This window comes from Astatotilapia calliptera, unplaced genomic scaffold (assembly GCF_900246225.1).
Source record: "Astatotilapia calliptera unplaced genomic scaffold, fAstCal1.2 U_scaffold_24, whole genome shotgun sequence".
Classification (NCBI taxonomy): domain Eukaryota; kingdom Metazoa; phylum Chordata; class Actinopteri; order Cichliformes; family Cichlidae; genus Astatotilapia; species Astatotilapia calliptera.
The window spans coordinates 78,862-104,927 of NW_020535761.1; the positions used below are offsets into that span (position 1 = coordinate 78,862).

Sequence of the window (26,066 nt, forward strand, 5' to 3'; positions counted from 1 at the left end):
TAGTTTGTATGTCTGGATCTCTTTTTTTGGAATATATTATAATTTTCTTTGTTTCTTTTATTCAGATGCGGAGGGCCAGACGTGGAGGAGACTGGGGTGCCTTGGTGGTGGGATCCTTTGAGTATTACACACCTGTGTTTTTAGTTCATTAGTGTGAGCCTGTGACAGTGCGCTGCACTTGTGTATCGGTGAGTTTTCCGTTTTTTTGAATTGTTTTTGTGTGTGGCATTCCTGTCCCTCCACTGGTAACCCCCGGCTCTGAATACTTTTTAGAATATTTGTATATTGATATGTATGCTTGTGCTTTTATATGCTGTTTTAAATAATTATTAATAAATTGTCAACCTGTTTTATCATTGAACCACGTCTCTGTATTGAGTATAACGAACCTAAGTACCTTCTTGGTGATTAGTATCATCTTGATCCAGTACTCTCTGGGTGAAATTCCCAGGGTGGCGTTGGCTGTTAAATTGTGAAGAGTATTTATTCCGTCCCCACCTCCTGCTGCCACACAAATGTATGAGTGCAGCATCATTACTTCTTGGAGGTGTTATAAGAGAATAAGTTATAGAAAACAGACGTTAAATCACAGACAGAGAATGAAGCACAAAGCTCAATCATGCGCATACCCTTCTGAGACAGTATTCTGGAAAAGGCATAAAATGTCACTGTGTGTGTGTGTGTGTGTGTGTGTGTGTGTGTGTGTGTGTGTGTGTGTGTGTGTGTGTGTGTGTGTGTGTGTGTGTTTGTGTTTTATGTGTACAGATTTTACTTAATTATTACTCATGATATAACATTGTCCAGACATGCCCTGTAAGGACATGAGGAGGAAACGGTGACAAAAGGAGCTGTGTGAGGCTGCTAAAGGCAGTGGATCCCTCCCCACCTGGATTAAAAAGAGCACAGGCAACAATAACACACATACCAGTTGTTGCATTGCAGACTTATTCAAGTATAAAAACAATAATAAACACAATTGCAGTGTTATAGTTCTATAACATGTTTCCATCATTGCTTTATTATGGATTAGTTGCAAGAGCTGTTAAGTGTGGATAATTAAATAATAGATTGATGCAATAGCAAATTGGGCGTTTTTCTGAGATGGACAGCAAGTGGAGAATGATGGGGGGGCAACCAGGTGAGAAGTACAAAGATAGTCAAACATGGTGGTCGAATGGCGTTGTTTGCATGACTGCTGCTCATACTAGGGAGCTACAGTTACTTGAGGTAACCATGAATGCCAACTTGTACTGTGACATACTCAGGCAGAGCATGATCACCTCCCTTCGGAAACTGGGCCACAGGACAGTATTCCAACATGATAACAATCCCAAACACACCTCCAAAAGGACTGTTACTTGCTAAACAAACTGAGGGTAAAGGGACTTGACTGCCCAATCATGTCTCCAGACTTAAACCCAATTGAGCATCTGTGGGGCATCCTCAAATTGAAGGTGGAAGAGCAAAAAGTCTCTAACATCCACCAGCTGTATGATGTCATCATGAAGGAATGGAAGAGGATTCCAGTGGCACCCTCTGAAGCTCTAGTGAAGTCCATGCCCAAGAGAATTAAGGCAGTGTTGGAAAATAATGGACATTGACACTTTGGGCACTGTTTGGACATTTTCACCTAGGGGTGTACTCACTTTTGTTGCCAGTGGTTTAGACTTTAACGGCTGTATGTTAAGTTATTCTGAGGTGACAGCAAATTTATACTGTTATACAAGCTGTAAACTGACTACTTTATATTTTATCTAAAGTGTCATATCTTCAATGTTGTCCCATGAAAAGATATAATAAAATATTAACAAAACAGCCCTTATTACAATTTTAGACAAAAAAATACAGGAAAAATATACAATAACTTCAGTCTTTATCTTTAACTTTGTGTTAAACACATGGTGTTCCACCCACAACAGAGAAAATGTCGGATCCAAAGCAGCTGCTTTGAGGTACACTGGATCTGAAAAGGGAGCAGTGATCCCATCTTCAAATCAAATCAAATCAAATCACTTTTATTGTCACATCACATGTGCAGGCACACTGGCACAGCACATGCGAGTGAAATTCTTGTGTGCGAGCCCCACAAGCAACAGAGATGTGCAAACACAACAACACAAACGAGCAAAATACAAGAATGGCCAACCTGAAACTAATAAATATATGTACAATATATAATAGTGTATGCATTTCTGGATGTGTATACTAAATATTTTCCTACGTGTGTGTGTGTGTGTGTGTGTGTGTGTGTATACACATTTTTACAAATTAAATAGTAAAAAATAATAATAATAAAAAAAAATAAATAAAAAAATAATAATAATAATAATAATAATAATAATAATAATAATAATAAAATATACAGAGTTGAATATGTGCAAAACAAGTGGCATTACTGTACAGTATGGAGTGCATAATGTTGAAGTTCCAGTAGTGAAGCTGAGGTGTCTATGACGTGTTCAGCAGTCTGATGGCCTGATGGAAAAAGCTGTCTCTCAGTCTGCTGGTACGGGACCGGATGCTGCAGAACCTCCTTCCTGATGGAAGCAATCTGAACAGTTTATGGCTGGGGTGACTGGAGTCCTTGATGATCCTCCCCGCTTTCCTCAGGCACCGCTTCCTGTAGATGTCTTGGAGGGAGGGAAGCTCACCTCCAATTATCCGTTCAGAGCACCGCACTACTCGCTGGAGAGCTTTGCAGTTGTAGGCGGTGCTGTTGCCATACCAGGTGGTGATGCATCCAGTGAGGATGCTCTCAATGGCACAGTGATAGAAGGTCCTGAGGATGCGGGGGCTCATGCCGAATCTTTTCAGTCTCCTGAGAAAGAAGAGGTGCTGCTGCGCCTTCTTCACTGTTTTGTTTGTGTGTACTGACCTCGTAAGATCCTCAGCCAGATGTACTCCAAGGAACCGGAAGCTGCTCACTCTCTCCACAGCAGCGCCGTTGATGGTGATGGGGGTGTGTACTTCTCTGCACCTCCGGAAGTCCACTATCAACTCCTTTGTCTTTGCGACGTTGAGGGTGAGATGGTTGTCTTGACACCAGTGGGTCAGGGCGCTGACCTCCTCCCTGTAAGCCGTCTCATCACTGTTGGTGATAAGACCCACCACTGTAGTGTCGTCCGCAAACTTCACAATGATGTTGGAGTTGTTAGTGGCTGTGCAGTCGTAGGTGTAGAGTGAGTATAGGAGAGGGCTCAGTACACACCCCTGTGGAGCACCAGTGTTCAGTGTGATGGGGGATGAGGTGATGCTGCCCAGTCTGACCACCTGGCGTCTGTCAGACAGGAAGCTAAGGATCCAGCTGCAGAGGGAGCTGCTCAGTCCTAGATCCTGCAGTTTCCTGTCCAGCTTCGAGGGAACGATGGTATTGAATGCTGAGCTGTAATCTACAAACAGCATCCTCACATACGTGTCTCTCTTCTCCAGGTGTGACAGGGCAGTGTGTAGTGTCAGGGCTATGGCATCATCAGTGGACCTGTTGTGGCGGTATGCAAACTGTAGAGGGTCCAGTGAGTCGGGTAGTGCAGAGCAGATGAAGTCCCTGACCAGCTTCTCGAAGCATTTGCTTACGATGGGGGTCAGGGCTACAGGTCGCCAGTCGTTCAATGAGGAGATGGTGGAGGATTTGGGTACAGGGACGATGGTGGCCATTTTGAAGCAGGCTGGGACTACAGACAGAGAGAGGGAAAGGTTGAAGATGTGCGTGAACACTCCAGCCAGCTGAGCCGCGCATGACTTGAGGACGCGGCCGGGAATCCCGTCCGGACCAGTAGCTTTGCGTGCGTTCACCTTCCTGAAGCACTTCCGCACATCCTCCTCAGACACAGTGTGCGCACTGACGTCATCCGCGGTGCGCACACTGTCCGGTCTCATGGTGTTCGCTGCGTCGAATCTAGCGTAGAATACGTTTAGATCCTCACACAGAGAGGCCGTGGTCTGCGGTGTGCTGGTTTTCCCTCTAAAGTCTGTGATCGTGTTTAGTCCCTGCCACATACTCCGAGGGTTGTCAAACTGTTGCTCCACCCTGTCCCTGTACTCACATTTGGCTGCTTTGATCGTCTTCCGGAGTTGGTAATGTGCGTGTTTGTGGTCCGATGTGTTCGCGGAGGCAAAGGCGGTGTTCCGTGCCGCCAGTGCCGCGCGAACATCTCCGTTAATCCAGGGTTTTTGATTTGGGAAGGATTTAACTGTTCTGGATGGGACGACATCTTCCACGCATTTCCTGATAAATCCACAGACTGAGTCTGTGTATTCATCAATGTCTCTGGCGGCCACGTGAAACATTTCCCAGTCTTCTGCTCTAGCCATTCGCACACTGATAAATATTCCAAGAAATCTTTTGTTCAAAGCTTGGAGACTCCTGAACAGACCATTCAGAAAATGTACGTGAGGTTTCCGTTTCTCAAGGTGGTGATTGAGGGACAGCACGGATGGAACAACAGCACTGATCGTGATGATTTTCTTACCTTGTGCCAAATCTGTTGCTTCTCCAAAAGGCTTCAAGATATCCACCATCTCCTTCAACAGATTCCACTGTTGTGCTATGAATAATAACTCCCTGTGCCCAGCCATTTCAAGAACAGCAAAGAGTTTTTACATTGGACAACTGCCTTTACTTGTCTGAGTGTTGAATTCCATCTTGTGATTACAGCAGCAGGGATCGCTTTCTGTTCACCAAATTCAGCTTCAAACACATCTTTGAATCTTGTGCTTGTGTGAAGTAGAGAGCTGAGTTTAGATAACTTTGAAAGAGAAGGAGATGCCACTTTGGTCTCTGACAACCCATCTCTCACAACCAGCTGGAGTGTGTTTGCAAAACACTGCAGGTGCTGGTTCTTTGCCATAGCAGTACCTACTGTTTCCTGATCTTCCAAGGTTAAGTTGTGCCAGAGTTCTGGGTCTCAAGGTGATCTCCATCATTATCATGTTCCTCACCTTGCTCAGTGGGGAAGCGCACAGTGAATGCTTTTCGCATATTGGCAGTATTGTGAGTAATTATATAGTCGAGTTCAGTGTTTCCCAACCGCTGTGCTGCGGCACATAGGTGTGCCGTGAGAAATGATCAGGTGTGCCATGGAAGATTATCTGGTTCCACCTGATTAGTACTCGAAGTGACCGGCGTGATTAACAGGCAGAATAATTACATTCTCTTTCACTACAGGGCAGTACAACCTGCTCTAATTAAATGGGCTGCCAACTGCCAGTAAAACAGAAGAAGATAAAGAAGAAATTATGTAATAGTCATGCTGTGAGTGAGACAACGCAGCGCAATATATAAATATAAAAAATTAATATTTGAAAAGAAAAAGTAGTCAATCTGACCTCGGTCCTGGAAAAAATTCCGACCCTGGTTAAGGCCCTAGCATGAGTAGTGTCAGAAGAAAGCAAAAGTGGTATACTGGGGACAAACTGAACCAATTCCGCTATGCCTGGTCCACAGGAAAAATGACCAATATGCTTTTTGTGACATTTGTGTTTGATAGTGTTCCTTGTGATTATTTTATTTATTTATTTATTTATTTTCCAATGTGAAATATGTGCCGTGGCTCCAAAAAGTTGGGAAACACTGGTCTAGTTTATCTTTGATGTTGCATTTGTCACATATAGCTTCAAATTTCTCACAGACTCTGTCACCAGTGTGTAACCCACTGAAATGGTCAAAGGCCAGCAGTTTGGGTTTCAGCTGTATCCTCTCTGTCTCTTTCTGTATCCAGTACACAGTGATACCAAGGAAACTCCTCATCTTTTCGGTCAAATGTCCACAGTAACTGAAACATGATCAGTCTCGCTCAACTGAGTTTTTACCATTGAAGGTTTCTCAGCAGCAAGGTTCTCTGTTTTTGATGTAATTGTTCTGTGACTGTATTTGCCGTCAACTACTGTCAGAAAGTGCCAATTGTTTTCCACAATAGACAGGGGCAGGTTGCAACCAATAATCTAGTCACTTAATAATGCATTTGTGATGACTTTCTGCTGTGGATGACTCACGCTGGCACAAGTGTCCAGAAATTGTGATATGGAAGGTTGAGGTTCATTTGTGATCCTCTTTTTCATCTGGTGTTCTTCAAATCTGGTAGAGGTAAGCATATTAAACTGATGTCAGAAATTCCATTACAGCCATTCATGAATTGCATTTGACTTTAAGTTGTTCCTACTAATCCTAAATAAATATCAACACTTAAATCCTCATAGTTTTCAGACAATCAAAAAAATTATAAAAATGATTTCAAATCAAAACACTTTTCTCAAAACTCATACTGCATATAGTTCTAATAAGCAATGTTTAGCATCCCTGTTTAGAATAACTAACGTTTGTAAATAAACAACAGCTAATACGATATGAGCACTCAAAATATTTTATGTGATATATTGACATAAATGACAGAAGAAAAGGCCATGTATAGCAAGGCTACTCAATTACACACTAAGATGGGCCAGACTTTTTTAACCAAGAAATTTCACTGGGCCAGACATTGCATTTGGCCTGTCCGTAACAGATAAAAGCCATGCAAAAGTTAAACACCGCAATGCACTAATTGCAAATTAAGTTGTTTGGAATTTTGATTTGATGGTAAAATAAATATTTGTCAGTCTAAGCGGGGTTAGATCTACAGGGTTAATGATGGGGAGGAGATGGTAAGAAAATGTCTTCCCTGAGTTCGGCTACAGAACCCACTTTCTGAAACGGACCTTCGCTCACCATTCACTGACAATTCTGAGCTAACAAGCTGCATGTTATTCTTGGATGCACTTGTAGGACCTGATTTAAAATAGCATGACAAAAATATCATACATGTTAAAACCAAACAGTATCATCAATGTAGCCTGGAGAACATTTGCTAATAAGATGAAGTTAGCTACCACCTACCACTCTTTATGCAACTTCAAATGTCGGACAAAGTTGGAAGTTGTTCCGTCTCCGTCTGTGATTCTGTTCTTGCATGTTCTGCATATAGCATTACGTTTTTTTATTGACTACTTTGTAGTTTATTTACTGAAAGAAATTACTCTTGGGAGCATTTTTGGCTTGAGCATTTTGTTTTTGTTTTTTAAAATCTGGTTAATTTGATTGGCTATGCTACAGCTCACGCACACATACATACGGAGTGTGGTAAGAATTAATGAAATGAATTAATGATACACATTTTTTATATAATATGTGTGTAAAATTTCAGATTTGGGGTAAAATATCAAGTCTTTTCAAGTAAACAGGTTCAAGTCCCAAGTCATTGGTGTAAAAGTCCAAGTCAAGTCACAAGTCTTAGAACATTTTTTCAAGTCAAGTCTAAAGTCATAAAATTAATGACTCGAATCCAAGTCATGTGACTCGAGTCCACACCTCTGTTTATATGTGATCCCTCCGAGCCTCTCAGGCTCTGTATTTTATTGTTCCGTTTAAAGAAATTAATAAAGTGGTTTGAAATTTCAAACTCGAACCCTGTGTGCTCTTTTAAAGCTGGTAGTACAAAACACAGCCATATTTTCATCCAGAAAGGTTGAATTTTAGTAAAAAAAAACAAACAAAAAAACAACGCTCTCTAGTTTGATACTGTCATTACAGACACAGTGGATGTTTAAAGCCTTTGGGCATGCATTTAAAAGGCAGTAGGTCTCATTATCAGCTGGAAATATTAAAGCCATAAAACAACTTTTGAGAGAAGCTAAAAACCATTAAACAATGACAGTGTTGGGCCTGTTCTGTCATGAGCAGCTGTGTGCAGGCGGGAGACGAGGGCCCAAACACACACTTCACAGAGGCGAAAATGTGAACTCAAAAGCAGCTTTATTGGTGACACAAGAGAAAAGGTACAAAACTAAACTAAACTGGGAAACTCTAGGAACTAAGCACATGGGGAAGAGCACGTGGAAACACGCACAACTATGAGGGAGACGCTTGCTGTGTCCAAATTCAGGGGTAGCATGCTTTGAAGGCTGCATCTGTAGGCAATGATGTCACAGCGATGCAATAAAGGCTGTCCAAATTCAAAGAGTCCACCAAATGTGGCGACAAATGCGTCCTGCCAGACAGGACAGGAAAACATTAAAAAACTGTTTAAAAAGAAACGTGTGAGATTATTTTTAGTCAGTGAATAAAATAAAGACTTTAAGAATTTATCCAAAGAGAAATTTCATGTTGATCCAGTTTAGCTGCAGCACCACCAGTCAGAAAACAACATAAACTTGAACTTGAATAAGATCGGTCATTTAAGATGACATTTGAACAATATCCATTTAAATAAACTGACCAAAAAAGTCATATGTTGCATGAAGATACTTAACCTTTGGCAGTTGGCACCGGCTCATTTTAAATTTCAAATACATAAAAAAAATCACATAAATTTATTTATTGCATCAAGGCTTTTTGACTTTGTCAGGAATCTCTATTTCTACAAAATAAAACAAAAAAATCGTTTCACTAAATTATAAAATGCCCTAGTTGAAATTATGACCTTTGTTTTGTTAGGGTTGGTTTCGACCCAGTTATAATATTATGAGTATAAAGCAATAATTAGAGCCAAAACTGAAATCATAAGTGCACTGTCAGCTGACACACTGACAGTCAGCTCCTCTCCTAATCATATGACCTTCATGGGAGTCTTATTTTGCGTGTTTTTCCAGTATACCTGCGCAAAAACAACAAAAACAAAGACGGGCATGTCAAGACATGTGAGGTAAATTCACGCATTTGAGTGGCCATTTGACTTCCAGAGTGCACATTTACAATTTGCAGCATACAAAAATGAGAAGAAGATTTACAGTGAGCCAAGTTCTGGATCATATTTTTGGTGAAAATGAAGGAGAGGACACAGAGCAGCATAGCGATTCAGATGGGCAGGTTTCTAAGGAGGAAGACAACGTGGACTATCATCCAGAAGACACAGACACATCTGATCAGAGGAGGAGGTCGCTGGTGCTGAAGCTGCTCCTGGTGAAAGATTCAAGTCCAAAAACAGTATGATCTTTTGGAGCTAAGTACCTCATAATGTACATGGCAGAGCAGCTGCTGCAAATGTCATCAAAACGAGCCCTGGAATCACAAGATTTGCTCTGACCAGAGTCAGTGACATCAAGAGATGCTTTTCCCCAGATTTGAAGGATGGGTCAGGTGTTACTACTGTGTGCTACTACTACACATTCACCCAATGTATATACTACATATATATATATATATTATATAGTTTTTTTGCACATGTCGAGGAGCGTGTCAGGTTACATTTCACTGTGTGTTATACTTGTATAACTATGCATGTGACAAATAAAGAACCTTGAACCTTGAACCTTGAACCCTTGTATCCTTCATGGCCCACCATATCCCAGGATTCATTGCGGGTCATACAGGAGATTTTTTCTCACAACAATCGTGGACAAAGTGGGAGTTAATGCGGGAGAGGGATACACCTTTAAATGTAAGTATATGAAAATCTGATGGTACAAAAGTTACATTTTTATAGCGGCTGTGTTGTTAGGCTTTGGGCATTTGCTTATGGTTATTTTTTAATTAAAATAATCTTTTTAAAAATTGCCCGTAAACTAGCTTGTATGGTGGGTCCCGCAGTTTTTCACGTATTGCTGCTCACACACACCTAATTTAGATTTTTTCAAATGAACCTTTTTGTGATATGTTTTAGGGAACAAAGACCAAACGGCTCAATTTATTAAAATGAGAGGAGAAAATGATCACCGGTCCACTGGGGTGAAGAATTTTGTCACTGTGGCATGGAGGTACAAGAATAAATCAATTTACACATCATATTCATATGAGTATGGTTTTAATAACCATCATGCTATACAGAACCTGTGATGTCCAGACGGTATTCCTCTTGTTTTCTGCTGTGAACACTTTTGGGTTTAGGGATTAACATAGTTGCCATGGTTTCCTTTCTTCTCTTATTTTTGCGTGTGATCAGGACAATTCTGGAGAAGATGATCCTGCAGGGGAAAGTCAGCCCCTTGCACGCCAGAAGACATGGGCAAATTTAAAAAGAATACAATGTATGTGTGTTATCAAGAAGATAATTCTTAAGAACACAAGTTAATAAACGTACAATTACTGTCCTAATTTCGTCTATCCCTGAGGACAATCGAGAGCCAAGCACAGCAGTGGGTGACCAAAACGACAGCGATGAGGAATGTGTAATCCACGTTAATCTCGTTAAAATGACTTTAAGCCATAACTGCATTAACGCGGCAAATCTCCATTAGCGAGTTAACGCGGATCGCCCTGTGCGTTCATCTCGTCATTTTAACGAGATTAACACTGACAGCACTAGTAATAAACCAACTGTTGGGGTCATGGAATTTACACTTTAGGGTAACACAAGACCCAGTGCAGACTCTTTATACACTCCAACGACTCATCTCTCCGTAGTATGAACACAAACTATTCTGGTCTGCTCATGTGAGGTACAGTAGTTGTTCCATCATATCTCACTCCTTAGATAATCATTACTGATTAACAGTAACAGTGTGTCTGTAGGGACTGTACAGATTAAGTCTGAAAAATTCTACGGTAGATTTGTTGTCTAGAAATTGATATAAAGACATCAAAAATTATGATTTCACAATTTTACAAGTTTAATGTCGTGTTCGAAGTAGTATGGGCCGTATCCTAAAGGAGATGTGAGGTGGTGCAAGCTCTGAAATAATTTTGCCCCCAGTCGCAATGCTGATTGACAACATCAAGAACCAGACTCTGAGATAAGTGAACTGAAACTCCATTCATTTGGTAAGCATGGCAGAAAATCTTGCAGTAGAATTGGGTCTTTGTCTCAAAAATCAAGAACTGGCTGTGAGAAAACACTGAAGTTCAGGTCAATTTTCTCTTCTTTGACACAAAACAATCCACATAAATGTTGTATCAGTGTTACATTTGTTTAAATATTGTTCCATCTGAAAACGTATGCATTTGAGAACAAAGATGTAATTAGCTGTGAATGTTGTACAAACTATTGCAGTACAGACCTGCATGCATTTTTATACATTATACATGTTATTGCAATAAAGAAAGTTAATGCATACGTTTAACTTGTTGGTTTTCTTTAATGCCATTAATATGCATACTAAGGAGCTTGGAAAGGATGTGACTAGAGTTCTTTAAGTTCCTTGAAGACATTTCACCTCTCGTCCTCAGTTCTAAAACCAAATGGTGGAGAATCCCAGGTATTTAAGCCTGAGTTGGAGTTGGCTCTTAAGCGGATGACTGACATACTATCAATCACTTGACTCATCACATGAGCCAAGGTTTGAAAAAGGTGTGTGTCATTACCACCAGAGGTTTCAGGTGAAACCACTGTATGACCTGGCCACACCTTAACATGTGAACTATTAAGGCCACCAAATGCAACATGTGAGTAAGGGTTGACGCACCTGGGAAGGGATCTCAATACTGGATTATAGATGGCAGTTAGCTGTTGTCGTAAGCCACCCACTGTTTTCACAGATGGTCGTTCACAGTGGACATAGATGGCCTCTTTCACTCCTCTTTCAAACCGTCTGCCTTCTCGGCCCAAAACATGAAAATTGACATCTTCGAAGAGTGACCTTTATGCTTCCTAAAGAATGGCTTCTTGTTGCACTGAAACTACTATTAGCAAACCCAACAAGCAAGTTAAGGACGCTCAACATACAGGGAGTGCAGAATTATTAGGCAAGTTGTATTTTTGAGGAATAATTTTATTATTGAACAACAACCATGTTCTCAATGAACCCAAAAAACTCATTAATATCAAAGCTGAATGTTTTTGGAAGTAGTTTTTAGTTTGTTTTTAGTTTTAGCTATTTTAGGGGGATATCTGTGTGTGCAGGTGACTATTACTGTGCATAATTATTAGGCAACTTAACAAAAAACAAATATATACCCATTTCAATTATTTATTTTTACCAGTGAAACCAATATAACATCTCCACATTCACAAATATACATTTCTGACATTCAAAAACAAAACAAAAACAAATCAGCGACCAATATAGCCACCTTTCTTTGCAAGGACACTCAAAAGCCTGCCATCCATGGATTCTGTCAGTGTTTTGATCTGTTCACCATCAACATTGCGTGCAGCAGCAACCACAGCCTCCCAGACACTGTTCAGAGAGGTGTACTGTTTTCCCTCCTTGTAAATCTCACATTTGATGATGGACCACAGGTTCTCAATGGGGTCCAGATCAGGTGAACAAGGTGGCCATGTCATTAGATTTTCTTCTTTTATACCCTTTCTTGCCAGCCACGCTGTGGAGTACTTGGACGCGTGTGATGGAGGATTGTCCTGCATGAAAATCATGTTTTTCTTGAAGGATGCAGACTTCTTCCTGTACCACTGCTTGAAGAAGGTGTCTTCCAGAAACTGGCAGTAGGACTGGGAGTTGAGCTTGACTCCATCCTCAACCCGAAAAGGCCCCACAAGCTCATCATTGATGATACCAGCCCAAACCAGTACTCCACCTCCACCTTGCTGGCGTCTGAGTCGGACTGGAGCTCTCTGCCCTTTACCAATCCAGCCACGGGCCCATCCATCTGGCCCATCAAGACTCACTCTCATTTCATCAGTCCATAAAACCTTAGAAAAACCAGTCTTGAGATATTTCTTGGCCCAGTCTTGACGTTTCAGCTTGTGTGTCTTGTTCAGTGGTGGTCGTCTTTCAGCCTTTCTTACCTTGGCCATGTCTCTGAGTATTGCACACCTTGTGCTTTTGGGCACTCCAGTGATGTTGCAGCTCTGAAATATGGCCAAACTGGTGGCAAGTGGCATCTTGGCAGCTGCACGCTTGACTTTTCTCAGTTCATGGGCAGTTATTTTGCGCCTTGGTTTTTCCACACGCTTCTTGCGACCCTGTTGACTATTTTGAATGAAACGCTTGATTGTTCGATGATTACGCTTCAGAAGCTTTGCAATTTTGAGATATCTTGCATCCCTCTGCAAGATATCTCACTATTTTTGACTTTTCTGAGCCTGTCAAGTCCTTCTTTTGACCCATTTTGCCAAAGGAAAGGAAGTTGCCTAATAATTATGCACATCTGATATAGGGTGTTGATGTCATTAGACCACACCCCTTCTCATTACAGAGTTGCACATCACCTAATATGCTTAATTGGTAGTAGGCTTTCGAGCCTATACAGCTTGGAGTAAGACAACATGCACTCCCTGTAATATTCATCCTTCTACATTTGCATTTAGGAAATCACAGCAAAAGTGGAATCCATCTTTGAACATACTTAACATATCATGTTTTTGTCAAGTCATTTTAGGCAAAATTACATAACATATTTACTGCAGTAGGAGTGAAAATTAAGTTAGTAAAGAATGATGAGTACTCTAACATGCTGTTATACTAAAACTCACAGACTAGTGAATAATCATTGTTAATGTTGAGATGAAGCTTTCTTTCGTCACATACAAACACACAAAGGTAAATAAACTAATTTGGTTGAATAATAAACCAAGGTTAATGGAGAAAAAAACATGTCTACCGTATACAGTAACACTGAGGCATGGACGGATTTGAATAATGTGAGCTTAATATTCAAACTGGCTTATCCGGTCTTTAAGTCTGACATCATTAGCTGTCATTTGTCCAAACTCCACTTCATGTCCCAAAGTCAAATGAACATTTCTAAAAGTTAGAAGTTTTAGAATTAGAAGTTAGCAGGAAGTTATGCTTAATTGGTAGTAGGCTTTCGAGCCTATACAGCTTGGAGTAAGACAACATGCATGCAGAGGATGATGTGGACAAAATACTCATTTGCCTAATAATTCTGCACTCCCTGTACACCGGATGCAGTCTTCTGTGAGTGGTAATCAGTTTATTTTCTCATTAGGCCCTTTTATGTTTATCACTTTATCTAGAGAATCTGTACACTTGTGTTTGTTGGCGCAACCAACTATGTTGTTGCATTAAATGTTCTGGGCAACATCCACATGCTAGTAGAAACGGTCTTGTAAAGGTCCTTGTGCTATACTGGTATCAGTCTGTTTGAATGTGTTCTTATTTAGTTTTTACATTCAGCATTTAGAAATGCTGTTTGCATTCTGCATTATGTAATTCACACATTTTTATTGAACTGTAAGAAACTATATACAATTTTCACAGTTTAACATCAGACAAAGATCTGTTGTTTAAAGAGAAAGCATCAAATCATGTCTGCTTTTAGAGACAGGATTTGATAGACCAGAATTCATGTCAGCAGTTTGATCCGCATTTTGTCATGTCCTAAAAATGAACTTAATATAAGGTTAGTTTTAGATTTTTAGATTTTAATCAGGTTAAGTTACCATATTTTTACCTACTAGTGTGAACTCACAGAGCCCAAGACTCAATTCAAATGTCTCCAAGTTTCAAAGGTTGTCAGTTTTGTGCACCGCATTAAAATTTGAAAAATAATTTTCTGTCTTGTGCGCATGAATATGTGCATCTGTGTTGCAATGCTGCCACCTGCTGGACCGAGCTAAATTATCTAAGGCAAAACAGTCTCACCTTGAACTTGAATCCAGCTCTGCTCTTTATTTTCATTAATAATCAAATAAAAACAAACTATCACACAGAGGTTGCTCTTGCTCTGTTTACACTGTGATAGGCTTTGCAGCAACGCTCACAGTTAAAGATGGGATATCTGAACACAAACACAATTAGCTTTTTTTAAAATCACTGATTGAACATAAGTTAACACATAAACAGAATAAATGTCCATCAGTAGGAAATGTGCCTGCACCAGTGGCTTATATTACCCATAGAAACAATTTCTTGTGTTTGTTTTGTGCTCTTCTCTTTCATTCTTTTGAAACTTTTTTTTTTTGACTTTTTATCTACTTTTTCCTGTTTTGTCCAAAATATAACAGTTGATAGGGGTCAGCATGGGCACCCTGACTGGTCTGCTGCCATGCAGCTCCACTCACAACAAACTGCAATGTACTGTGTATTCTGAGATGTTTCTGTCACACTCAGTATGATGTTATTTTTGTGCCTCTATTCTGAGCGCATATAAAAAACAATTTGCAAGCACAAATATTGCATTTTGAGGAGAAAATGATTTTGAGCGAAGCAAAGTTTAATTTGAGCAAACAAAACTCATTGTTGTGTGCAAGAAATGTATTTCAGTGTTTGCTGTTAACCATAAGCACACACAGTAACAGCCCCTCTCGCTCAGTTGTTGGCATTTGCTCTTGATCAGATCTCTGCTCTGTGTGCTCACAGACATCTGCGGACCTGCTCTCAGTGTGTTGTTCGCACTCACAATATCTCTGCTTCATGCACTCTCAACTCTCTGTACACCATTATAAGTGTGCCACAAAACCAACCAATCACAGACTTGGATACAAATATTCTGCTTGGCTGTTACTGTCTCTAATCAGCTTGCTAGCTACTGCATTCCGGAAACACAATCCAGAATGTATGTAAATGCATTTTTGCTTAGTATGTTTAATTATTTTATTTTAAAATGTATCATTTTTAAGGCCATTGTTGTTTTAATCTAGTTTAAACCAAACCACTCCACTAGGCACACTAGAAGCTTTTTCTTTGCTTGACTTAGTGATATGAAAATAATCTCAATACTTCAGATGCTTTCACGGCTCAGTGCTGTATTTGAATTTTGTCAGTGTTTCATTTTTATCAGGTTATGGTATAAGTTTGAAAAGACTTTATGCTTTTTTTCTTTTTATAACTCTGTGTAACTTCTGCAGCCGTTATAGAGATGGCAGCCTGCAGGCTATTTCAGATGGCACAATGACAATGCAGCATGTTTTCAGTCAGAACGAATCCACTTTTAAAACACTTTAACAGCTGCCTGGTTCCTCTGGGACTCTCAGGACTTGGCTGTGGGCACCCCACCTGGGGCCTCCCTCCCAGCCTCACACACTGTCATACTGTTTACCACATGTAAAATAAGAACTTAAGTAACATGAATAGAAATCAATAAAAAGATGAAAGAAACACCTGAACAAGAGGATCGTATAAAGAATTTATAGGAAAAGCTAAATGTGTTATACACCACTGTGTATTCAGATGATAATTCTGATTGCAAACCTGCCAGACAGGACAGGAAAACATTAAAAAACTGTTTAAAAAGAAACGTGTGAGATTATTTTTAGTCAGTGAATAAAATACAGACTTTAAGAATTTATCCAAAGAGAAATTTCATGTTGATCCAGTTTAGCTGCAGCACCACCAGTCAGAAAACAACATAAACTTGAACTTGAATAAGATCGGTCATTTAAGATGAAATTTGAACAATATCCATTTAAATAAACTGACCAAAAAAGTCATATGTTGCATGAAGATACTTAACCTTTGGCAGTTGGCACCGGCTCATTTTAAATTTCAAATACATAAAAAAAATCACATAAATTTATTTATTGCATCAAGGCTTTTTGACTTTGTCAGGAATCTCTATTTCTACAAAATAAAACAAAAAAATCGTTTCACTAAATTATAAAATGCCCTAGTTGAAATTATGACCTTTGTTTTGTTAGGGTTGGTTTCGACCCAGTTATAATATTATGAGTATAAAGCAATAATTAGAGCCAAAACTGAAATCATAAGTGCACTGTCAGCTGACACACTGACAGTCAGCTCCTCTCCTAATCATATGACCTTCATGGGAGTCTTATTTTGCGTGTTTTTCCAGTATACCTGCGCAAAAACAACAAAAACAAAGACGGGCATGTCAAGACATGTGAGGTAAATTCACGCATTTGAGTGGCCATTTGACTTCCAGAGTGCACATTTACAATTTGCAGCATACAAAAATGAGAAGAAGATTTACAGTGAGCCAAGTTCTGGATCATATTTTTGGTGAAAATGAAGGAGAGGACACAGAGCAGCATAGCGATTCAGATGGGCAGGTTTCTAAGGAGGAAGACAACGTGGACTATCATCCAGAAGACACAGACACATCTGATCAGAGGAGGAGGTCGCTGGTGCTGAAGCTGCTCCTGGTGAAAGATTCAAGTCCAAAAACAGTATGATCTTTTGGAGCTAAGTACCTCATAATGTACATGGCAGAGCAGCTGCTGCAAATGTCATCAAAACGAGCCCTGGAATCACAAGATTTGCTCTGACCAGAGTCAGTGACATCAAGAGATGTTTTGAGTTATTTATGCCGTTGTCACTAAAAAGGATCATCATTACTATGATTAGCATTTAATTAGCATATCCCCTTTCCACACACATCCTGAGGACTGACTGTTACTGGGATTACTGTGTTCTTTACTATGGACACAGCAAGCTAAACCTCAAACCTTTCCTGTCATCCTGCAGGCAGCAGCCAGTCTGTGAGGACCAGCTTCATCAGGTGTGAGGTCGTGCTGCCCTGCATCTACTCTGAACGGCTGTCTGAGTCAGTTAACACCTTCTGGAGGGACAAGGATGACAAAGTTGTTTTGGACATCAACAGCAGAGAGGATAAAATGGATCCAAAGCTTACAGGTCACGTGTTCAGCTTCCCAGACCAATACAAGACTGGAAACCTCTCCATCATCATAAAGGACCTCAGGGCGGACGCCGCCGGCCAGTACGAGTGTGACATTCCCAAAGTGAGCTGTCAGACCAAGATGACTCTGAAAGTCACAGGTCAGTTCAGCAGCACGAGTACTTTATTAGGAACACCTCAGTGTTTGTGCAGCAGCAGCTCAGGGGTCTTTGAAAAGTGCAGAAAAGGATCGCATTGCAGTGATTAGTGAGTAGAAGAGGATGGATGAAGGTCAAACAGTCAGGACAGATTTCCACACTGAAAACACTGGAATGATAAAATTATTTGAACATTACCTAATAAGACTGTTTCAGGACAGACAATTTGTTATTTTAAACTTTTCTAGCAGTCCTTCACAAACAGGGAACAGTCTGTCTATTCTCTCCATCTGTCAGCTTCTGCTGGCTCTTCCTCCTCCTCTTCCTCAAACACTGCTGAGTTTGTCCTGGTGGATCATCAGGGGTGCAAAGCCTCACAGATGATGTGCAGCAGTGGGTCCCTCAGTCTGTCCTCACTCTGGACACTTGCAGCTTATCACACATGGAAATCAAATGTGTGATAAGCTGCGGGATTCAAACACAAGTGTAACTTATAAATACATGTTCAAACTTTTATTACACAATCAGAGAGAAAGAAACAGAGTGCAGGACAGACAGACAGACAGGTGACAGTCTCAGGTGTATACACTGCTACAAAACAGCACAAGAGAAGGAGGATTTAGGGTTTGTGTTATTACGAGTGCTAAACAAGAAGAGTTCCCAGATGGTACAGTGGACACATGTGTCTCCTGTGATTAAAGCATCTTTCTTTCAGCTTAACGAGTGAACCGTCAGTTCGTTCAAACACACGTTAAAGTCCGTTTGGCTCGACACCACCGAACAGAGGCGGCAACATAACATAGCTAACATTAACAGTGCAGTGAATCCTGCTTGTGCCGTGATATTCAGGACTGCAAACCGAGCAGCATTCACTGACTTTCAGCTTGTTGTGTTTGTGGATATATGACTATATATAAAATCATCACATTATCTGTAAGATAAGGTCGACAATATATATATTTAGAAGTAGAGGCTTTAAAACAAAGTTAACGCTGAAAGTACAAACATCACTAATGTCACATAATTTTGCCGACATGTGACCAACAGTAATGTTTTAATGTTCTTCGTTATTAAACATTCGCACATAAATAAGAGACATAATATTCAATACTTACTTTTGACAGTTCACTCTTCGGCCGCTCCCTTCTGCCGTATTTTGCAGCAAAATTATCCAGCCGCGCTATGAATTGTGGGATATATGGGACCACGAAGCGTGCACCGGACTGTCACTACCCGATCCGTACCGTAAACCCGATCGGTACCCCGCATGCGCAAATCTTACGTCACTTCCTCTCTTTGCCAACATTGCAACATTCAATATATTTGAATGATACGGTTAGCGCCCAGTTAGCTCCTAGCATTTCTCAACAGCTCTGCTTCCTTTTCGACTGCCCGGGACATTTAAACAATGGATAATCCGTATACAAACAAATTCATGCTTTTCTCCTCAACAGAGAGCGTCCCCCGATTGAACAACAGCGCCGTAAAATAAGAAGAATGGCGCCTAATTACAGACTTAATAATATTGACTTAGCAATGTGTCACATGAAGATTCATCAGCCAGATTAAGTGTTTACTGACAATTGACAGTGATAGCGCACATCATCATCACTATTCCAACAATCCTCTCCTCACAGACAAGCATAAACACACTCGACTATCGCTAAATCAAATTTAACACGCATTTGAAATCACGTTAATTCAGTTTATAATAGGGTTCATTCGCTCCGTCAGCTGGTGGCGGTATCCTCGTATACTGGAGAGTAAACTGCCATTAAACGAACAGAAGAAGAAGAAAACATCTGCACATGCGCGGTACGGATCGGGTAGACCCGATTTGTACGGTCAGACTTTACACATGCGCAGTAAGGATCGGAGAGTCCTGATCCGTAACTATCTTTTTATTTTTCGTTTTTTGTCTACATTGTACTGAAATGCTTCATTATTGCAAACATTTTAAGATATACTTATTATTCTTAACATCTTAACAGACCCATAACTATCGTAAAACGCTACGACCGGAAGTAGACACCTTTCGCGCATGCGGGGTACCGATCGGGTTTCCGGTACGGATCGGGTAGCGACACGGACCACGCTTGATATTTGGGGAAATCGGCGCATTTGGAGTACACTTCGAATTGGGACAGCCGTCGTCGTGTGGCAGTGATGTAATCGCACTTAAAATGTGTACTTCAAGCGTGCAGACCCTGAATTGGGACACAGCCTGTGTCTGTAAGTTCAGTCTGTGTTACGTTTCCTGTTTTACTTTGAAAGTCTGTGTCTCATGTAAATGCATCGATGTGGCCTGATTTGCCCCAGCTGTGTTTCCTTCCTGTTGCCCATTCCCTGATTGCTCCCTCTGTGTATTTAAGCCCTGTGTTTCAGTTTGTCGCTGTTGTGATCTACCCTTATCTAGCTGTGTTTCTGTCTATGTAAGTGTATTTTGTATTTCTAGTTTTGGTACCCTTTTGAGTTCAGTATTAAAGCTGTTTTGAGTTCACTTTTCACCTCCGAGTGTCTGCACACTGGGTCCTCCTACTACCACTCCTGCCTGCACACAGCTGTTTCATAACAAATTCCTATGTACGTAGTTAGAGTGTACTTCTCGAATTCTGTAAAACATTCTTTTCAAAAGGAATACAAGACGGCCTGTTTTAGGATGTAAAAAAAAAGCCTCATAGCAGTGAAAGTAACCATATGGTTCCCTCACCACTGCTTATAAAGACAAATAATTGCTTAACTGCACATTAATCTTTATTTAATATCTTTATTGACTTGAGACAACTTTTAAATTATGTATAGTCCAGAATTTACTTGACATGTCACACAACTACATTAGGAAAATAACACATATAACAAGACGTTATGATTTTTTTGGTTTGCATTAATCTATCATCATTGTATAATCTAACAGTATGAAAACATCTCATCACTATTTCTCACCTTTTCAATGTACTGACTATATTAATTGATATCTTGGTAACATACATCATGAATGAAGGTACAATTATTCTAACTCAAAAACCTTTAACTGGTAGTGTAAAGTGTTGGTCAGGTTCCCATTGTTCTTGGAATTTCTAATTTTGGACTCACTCATATACCTGAATAACGGTTCATTTTTGTTTAACCCTGTCTGTGGAGTCTGCTTTGGATTATTTCTCCTGTTTACTTTGACACACATGTATCTAAGTGTCATAAGATGGAAAGGTAAGTACAGATATAACAAATTTTTACTTAAGTACAGTACTTAATTCATTTTGGAACAGAGAAAGTTCCTTTTCTGCTGGCAGTTTCTTATGCCGTACGGTGAACTACCATTCTTCTCGAGGACGCCACAGAGGCCCTCGGTTGGGCATTTTGGGATATCCTCATATTGCATTTCTTCTCCACCCACCCACAGCCACTCACCAGCCAGGTTACACAGGCCTGTCCACACCTGCCAACAGTAAACAAAGAGAAACAAACAAAGTTACAGTAAGTATAGTTATGAGTCTCTCACCAACACAAACGCATGCAGAAAACTGCCCAACCTCATCAGTGGTAGCCTCTTTTGCGGTCTCTCGTGCAGTGGTGTAGTCATCTGGAGTGATCAGGGAGGCCAGGTCATAGCCGTGGTTCCTGTATGAAGAGGCTGGATCTTCTGTGACCACTCCATCCAGAGACCTGCAGTGTTCTAATGCCTCCTCCCATGTTTTATTCTCCTTCACCAGAATCAGCTTTTCCTCATAACATAGGAAAGTTTTTTTTTCATCACACTTCTTGCGTTCCCATTTTCCGTTGCTTTTTCTGTTCACACAGTTTTCATCGTCTTTTGGTGCTGCAAGAAGTCGAAGTACAATAGACAAAAAAGACGGCTGGATTTCAGAGATGTTTTAAAGGTCTATTTTTTATCTAGATTCAGTATCAAATCATTTTACCAGTACAGTGTTTATGTGTGTAACAAACCCTCCTTGCTGAAGTTCCAGCTGAAACAGTTGGTTTGGGACTTCGTGAAACTCATTACAGTCAACACTGTGATAGACAACACTGCTCCACACTGTAAATCTGATCCTTTCTCACCACTCAAATTGTTGAATGCTCAAAATATCTCAAATCGATTTCAGGTCACAATGCAAATAAGTTTGGAATAATTACCAGTAAGTTTGGTCTTGTAACATCTAAGGAGTAAAAAACATAGTATGAGAATTTACCGCCATCCCATGGTGTGAAGTAGGCTATTTCGTCTCCTCTGGACCATTTCCATGGACTTGTTGCATCCTTCCGGGACAAACCGATCCATCCAGAGTACTGTAGAGCTTCATCCTCTTCTGCAGTTCTCACTCGGACCAAGTCAGTGTGGTTCTTCCTGCAGTATGCCAGTGCATCTGCCCAGGTATACTCGTAAGGGTTATTATAAAACTTGATGTCCAGCAGATGTCCACACACGGGGAAAAGAATGAGCAAGAAGCCAACGTGCTTCGTCATTGTGTTTTTCACAGGAGAAAAGTGGACAAAAAGCCTGCACAGACAGGGCACAGAACAGAAATTTTATAGTGAGGAAGAGCAGCGTCTGCTGTGTCCACATAACGCTCTACTGATAAATGCTGGGAACAATAAACTCTTCATTAAACACAACTAGAGTAAATTGCACAGATATAGGTGCTTGTGTGTTTAAAGAAATCAATAAAACATTTCAAATTTCAAGTGAAATGTCCTATTATTTAAAAAGAAAAGAACACAAAACAATAGAAATACTAATTTAAATAAATTGTTGTAATGACATTTACAAAATAAGAGTGCAAGTGAGAGCAAACTGAATAGTGAGATAGCTTTTGTTTTTTGTTCTTCTTTGGCGGATCATACACTGTGTTCAGTGTCTGATCCCTTTGTCACGATCTCGGGTCATCTGACCCAGCGTATTGAGTTTTAGTTTATTTTGATGTTTAAAGAGCACTAACAGTGTAGACCAGTCTAAATGGATCTTTGATGACATAAATAGCATTTTGGTTATTTCAGGTTAATTCCTCTATAAACGGCTGTTTCAAAAATGTAGATGTAATAACTCTTTAGCAATTAAGTGTCATGATCTGTCTTGGTTCCCCGTCTCGTTAGTTAGACTATGTTCAGCTGTGTTCCCACCTGTGGTCTATTCCTTCGTTTGCCTTGTGCTTTTAATGTCTGCCTCTTCCTCCGCTGGTTGTTGTGATCACCCTGAATGCTGGGTTTTCTGCTAGTCTGTCTGTTTAGTTTAAAGTGTTTTCCCAGTTTTAGTTTATAATGAATAATTCCAGCAATAAAGCTGTGTTTTGAGTTTAGTTTGGATTTTGGGTCCATTCCTGGCTGCCTAACACAGCTGTTATGACACCAAGTACTTTCAGACACTACAGTGACTGTGGTCCAGTTTATACAGGAATACTTCTTTAATGAGCTGCCTTTTTTAATTATTATTTTTTTTATCTATACTTGATCCTATATCTATGTGACAGTTTAATTAATCACGGTTTTCAATCACTGACATGAAAACAGGAGTTAAACCAATTCAGTTCTCTTTCAGTTGAGCTGTGTTTATTGTCACTTTGCTCACTACATATTTTGTCAGCTATAAATTTTACTACTATTTGCTGTCAGTTAGTGTAAAACATTACAACAAAATCAAAATCAGACAAAGACCTAATGGGTTAACCTAAGTCTCAGATGGTTGTTTTAGTGAAATTGCTCTAAAATGACGAAAGAAAAATTAGAGAATGAGTTGTACATGCATACATGCTAGTCTCAGGAAGTTAAACTGCTTTTAATATACAGTTTCAGCAGATTAAAACTGAAATCAGCCCAACTGATAAAGTCCACAACTTACGTGGCTATCACACTGTTTTCTCTTCATCTCTTTATAAATATAAGTCTCTGTCATTCATTCATCGGACCTGTTTGTACAGCAGCACTTACCTTGGTAGATGTTATCAGGGAATCTTTGAAATTCACTCTGGTTATGATCCCTCTATAAGACACCAGTGGTGATTCAGAGGTCTGTTCAAAACCTGCCATCCAGGTCCCAACTAATTTGATGGATAGCTCTGGCCTGGCATCCCCCAAGTCATTTAAATCAGAAGCAAAGCAGCAGCAGCATTTAAATACACTCTATTCTGGATATTTACTTAGTCCCTTCCAAAGAACCTTCAGGGATCATGTAATGTAAACCACCACACCCTACTGACAGAAAGCTGTCTAAAGGTGGGGATTTTTGTGTTTGAGTGATGTGCCTTAAAACGTTTTTTAACTGTAGTGTAAGAACATTGTTTTAATATTTTTGTTTCTGCAATATATGCACACCATATATATATATGAGAGTGAATACAGCAGCTTCAGAGAATGAAAAAGTTGGTAAACCACAATTAGCAGGACATCCCGCACTTTCTCCATTACAGGTTTACAACCTTTAACTGCCTCATTAACCTCCTAGGACCTGGCGTCCACATATGTGGACATCACATTTTGGACGCAATCGGTCTCTATACCGTCCGTTTTCTTTTCAGCTGCTTTTAAGCATGTTTCTTGTCGTCGTTGTTCCAACACAGTGCGTTTGTTTTGATTTGTGGACCCGGAAATGGTGCCGCGCTCCCACAATACATTGCGGCGTGACGTCAACTCCAAAGCCCTGTTAAGAAACGGGGGGAAGTTTTAGGATTGACGCCGGTGTTTTGAGATGTGAGAGATTTGGGACGTTTAGCGCAAATCTTGTGTAGTTAGTGTGTAGTGTATTCAGTAGTTTTGTTGTGTGTGTCAGAACAATGAAGCGACTGCTGTGGCGACTGAGTGATACATCTCCTGTTGTCAGGCCTGCAGGCAGTAGCGGTTTTTGATACGGGCGACGTGGGCGGTTGCAGGAGAGAGACGGAACTGGGAGCACTGCAAAGAACTGTACTATAAGAAGCACCAATCACAGAAACAGTGTGAACAAAATAAAAAGGCTGAAAGTAAGATTCCTGAATTGTATCGGATTCTTTGGGATTACAATGAGATTAAGTTCAAGAAAAAACTGAAGTTAAATCACAGACAGAGGATGAAGCACAAACCTGAATCATGCACAAGCCCCTCTGTGACTGTGAGACGTTAACATATTTGAGATATGTAATAGAAATTAAATTAGGGTAAGGAGCAATAATTCTTAATGGTGTTTTGTGTCCAAAAGTTGATTCTGTTCATCTGGATGTAACGTTTTGTGGGAGAAACGTTTCACCACGCTGGTGGAAACCCAAACAAAACACGCATTAAAAGGCTGTAGTGCCTGTGTCTCAATCTCATGACCAATGTCACCCCTACTTGCGGCCCGCATGATGACGTGAAGAAATATTGTAAAAAAAATTATTCACAAAGGTTATTTAATATGAAGGCAATAGGCAGAGTGTTACAGGCACAGCCCTAAAGAATGTAGCATCATGGGCAGTGTAGTCCATGCTGCGGGGAGAATGGACTGCCGTACCTGTTATGTGTCTGTGAGCGCTAGGAGGGAGAAAAAGAGAAGAAAAGTACAAATTGTCACTGACCAGAAGCGGGAGCTGGAAACATGTAAATGTAATAATAACCACTGCAGCCAAAAAGAGTGCCTGACGAGCCCAGTTGTAAGTAAGCTATTAAGACTGTACACCGTGTTCGTGTTTTCCTCCGAAAACAATAAGTTCCGTTGGAGCAGTCTTTCAACGCCTCTCTCTGTCTCTCGCTAGCAAAGTTGACCGAGACAACAAAGTAAAGCTAGTTTTCGGCTACGAGCCTGAGACGGAACCTGACATACAGGGAGTGCAGAATTATTAGGCAAATGAGTATTTTGTCCACATCATCCTCTGCATGCATGTTGTCTTACTCCAAGCTGTATAGGCTCGAAAGCCTACTACCAATTAAGCATATTAGGTGATGTGCATCTCTGTAATGAGAAGGGGTGTGGTCTAATGACATCAACACCCTATATCAGGTGTGCATAATTATTAGGCAACTTCCTTTCCTTTGGCAAAATGGGTCAAAAGAAGGACTTGACAGGCTCAGAAAATCGGAAGGTTGCCGGTTCGAGCCCCGGCTTGGACAGTCTCGGTCGTTGTGCCCTTGGGCAAGACACTTCACCCGTTGCCTACTGGTGGTGGTCAGAGGGCCCAGTGGCGCCAGTGTCCGGCAGCCTCGCCTCTGTCAGTGTGCCCCAGGGTGGCTGTGGATACAATGTAGCTTGCCATCACCAGTGTGTGAATGGGTGGATGACTGGATGTGTAAAGTGCTTTGGGGTCCTTAGGGACTAGTAAAGCGCTATACAAATACAGGCCATTTACCATTTATCTGTAATGACAATATCAAACTACAGAGTTTTGTTTTTTTTCCTAAAATTTTCAGATTATAAGTTTGGAGGTGCTGAGGTTGAAATTTCACACCACTTTATTAACTTGTTTAAAAAGACCAACACAATGCAGGAGCCGTCTCATGGCCACAACTGTGGACTATCAACACTGATGATGAGGAAGATTTTTTGTTTTATTTCAGCAACTCTC

The 26,066-nt window shown here is 40.5% G+C and overlaps 1 protein-coding gene across 1 annotated transcript; it reads right to left on the reverse strand.

Moving 5' to 3' along the window:
* Nucleotides 1–20,498: 20,498 nt before the first annotated feature.
* On the reverse strand, nucleotides 20,499–22,026 carry LOC113017860 (macrophage mannose receptor 1-like). The gene is made up of 3 exons (XM_026160965.1): nucleotides 21,753–22,026; nucleotides 21,093–21,379; nucleotides 20,499–20,998 (listed from the first exon to the last, which is right to left on the reverse strand). Exons 1-3 carry the CDS (start codon nucleotides 22,024–22,026, stop codon nucleotides 20,810–20,812), a joined length of 750 nt encoding a protein of 249 aa, XP_026016750.1. The 3' UTR covers nucleotides 20,499–20,809.
* Between the last annotated feature and the right edge of the window lie 4,040 nt (nucleotides 22,027–26,066).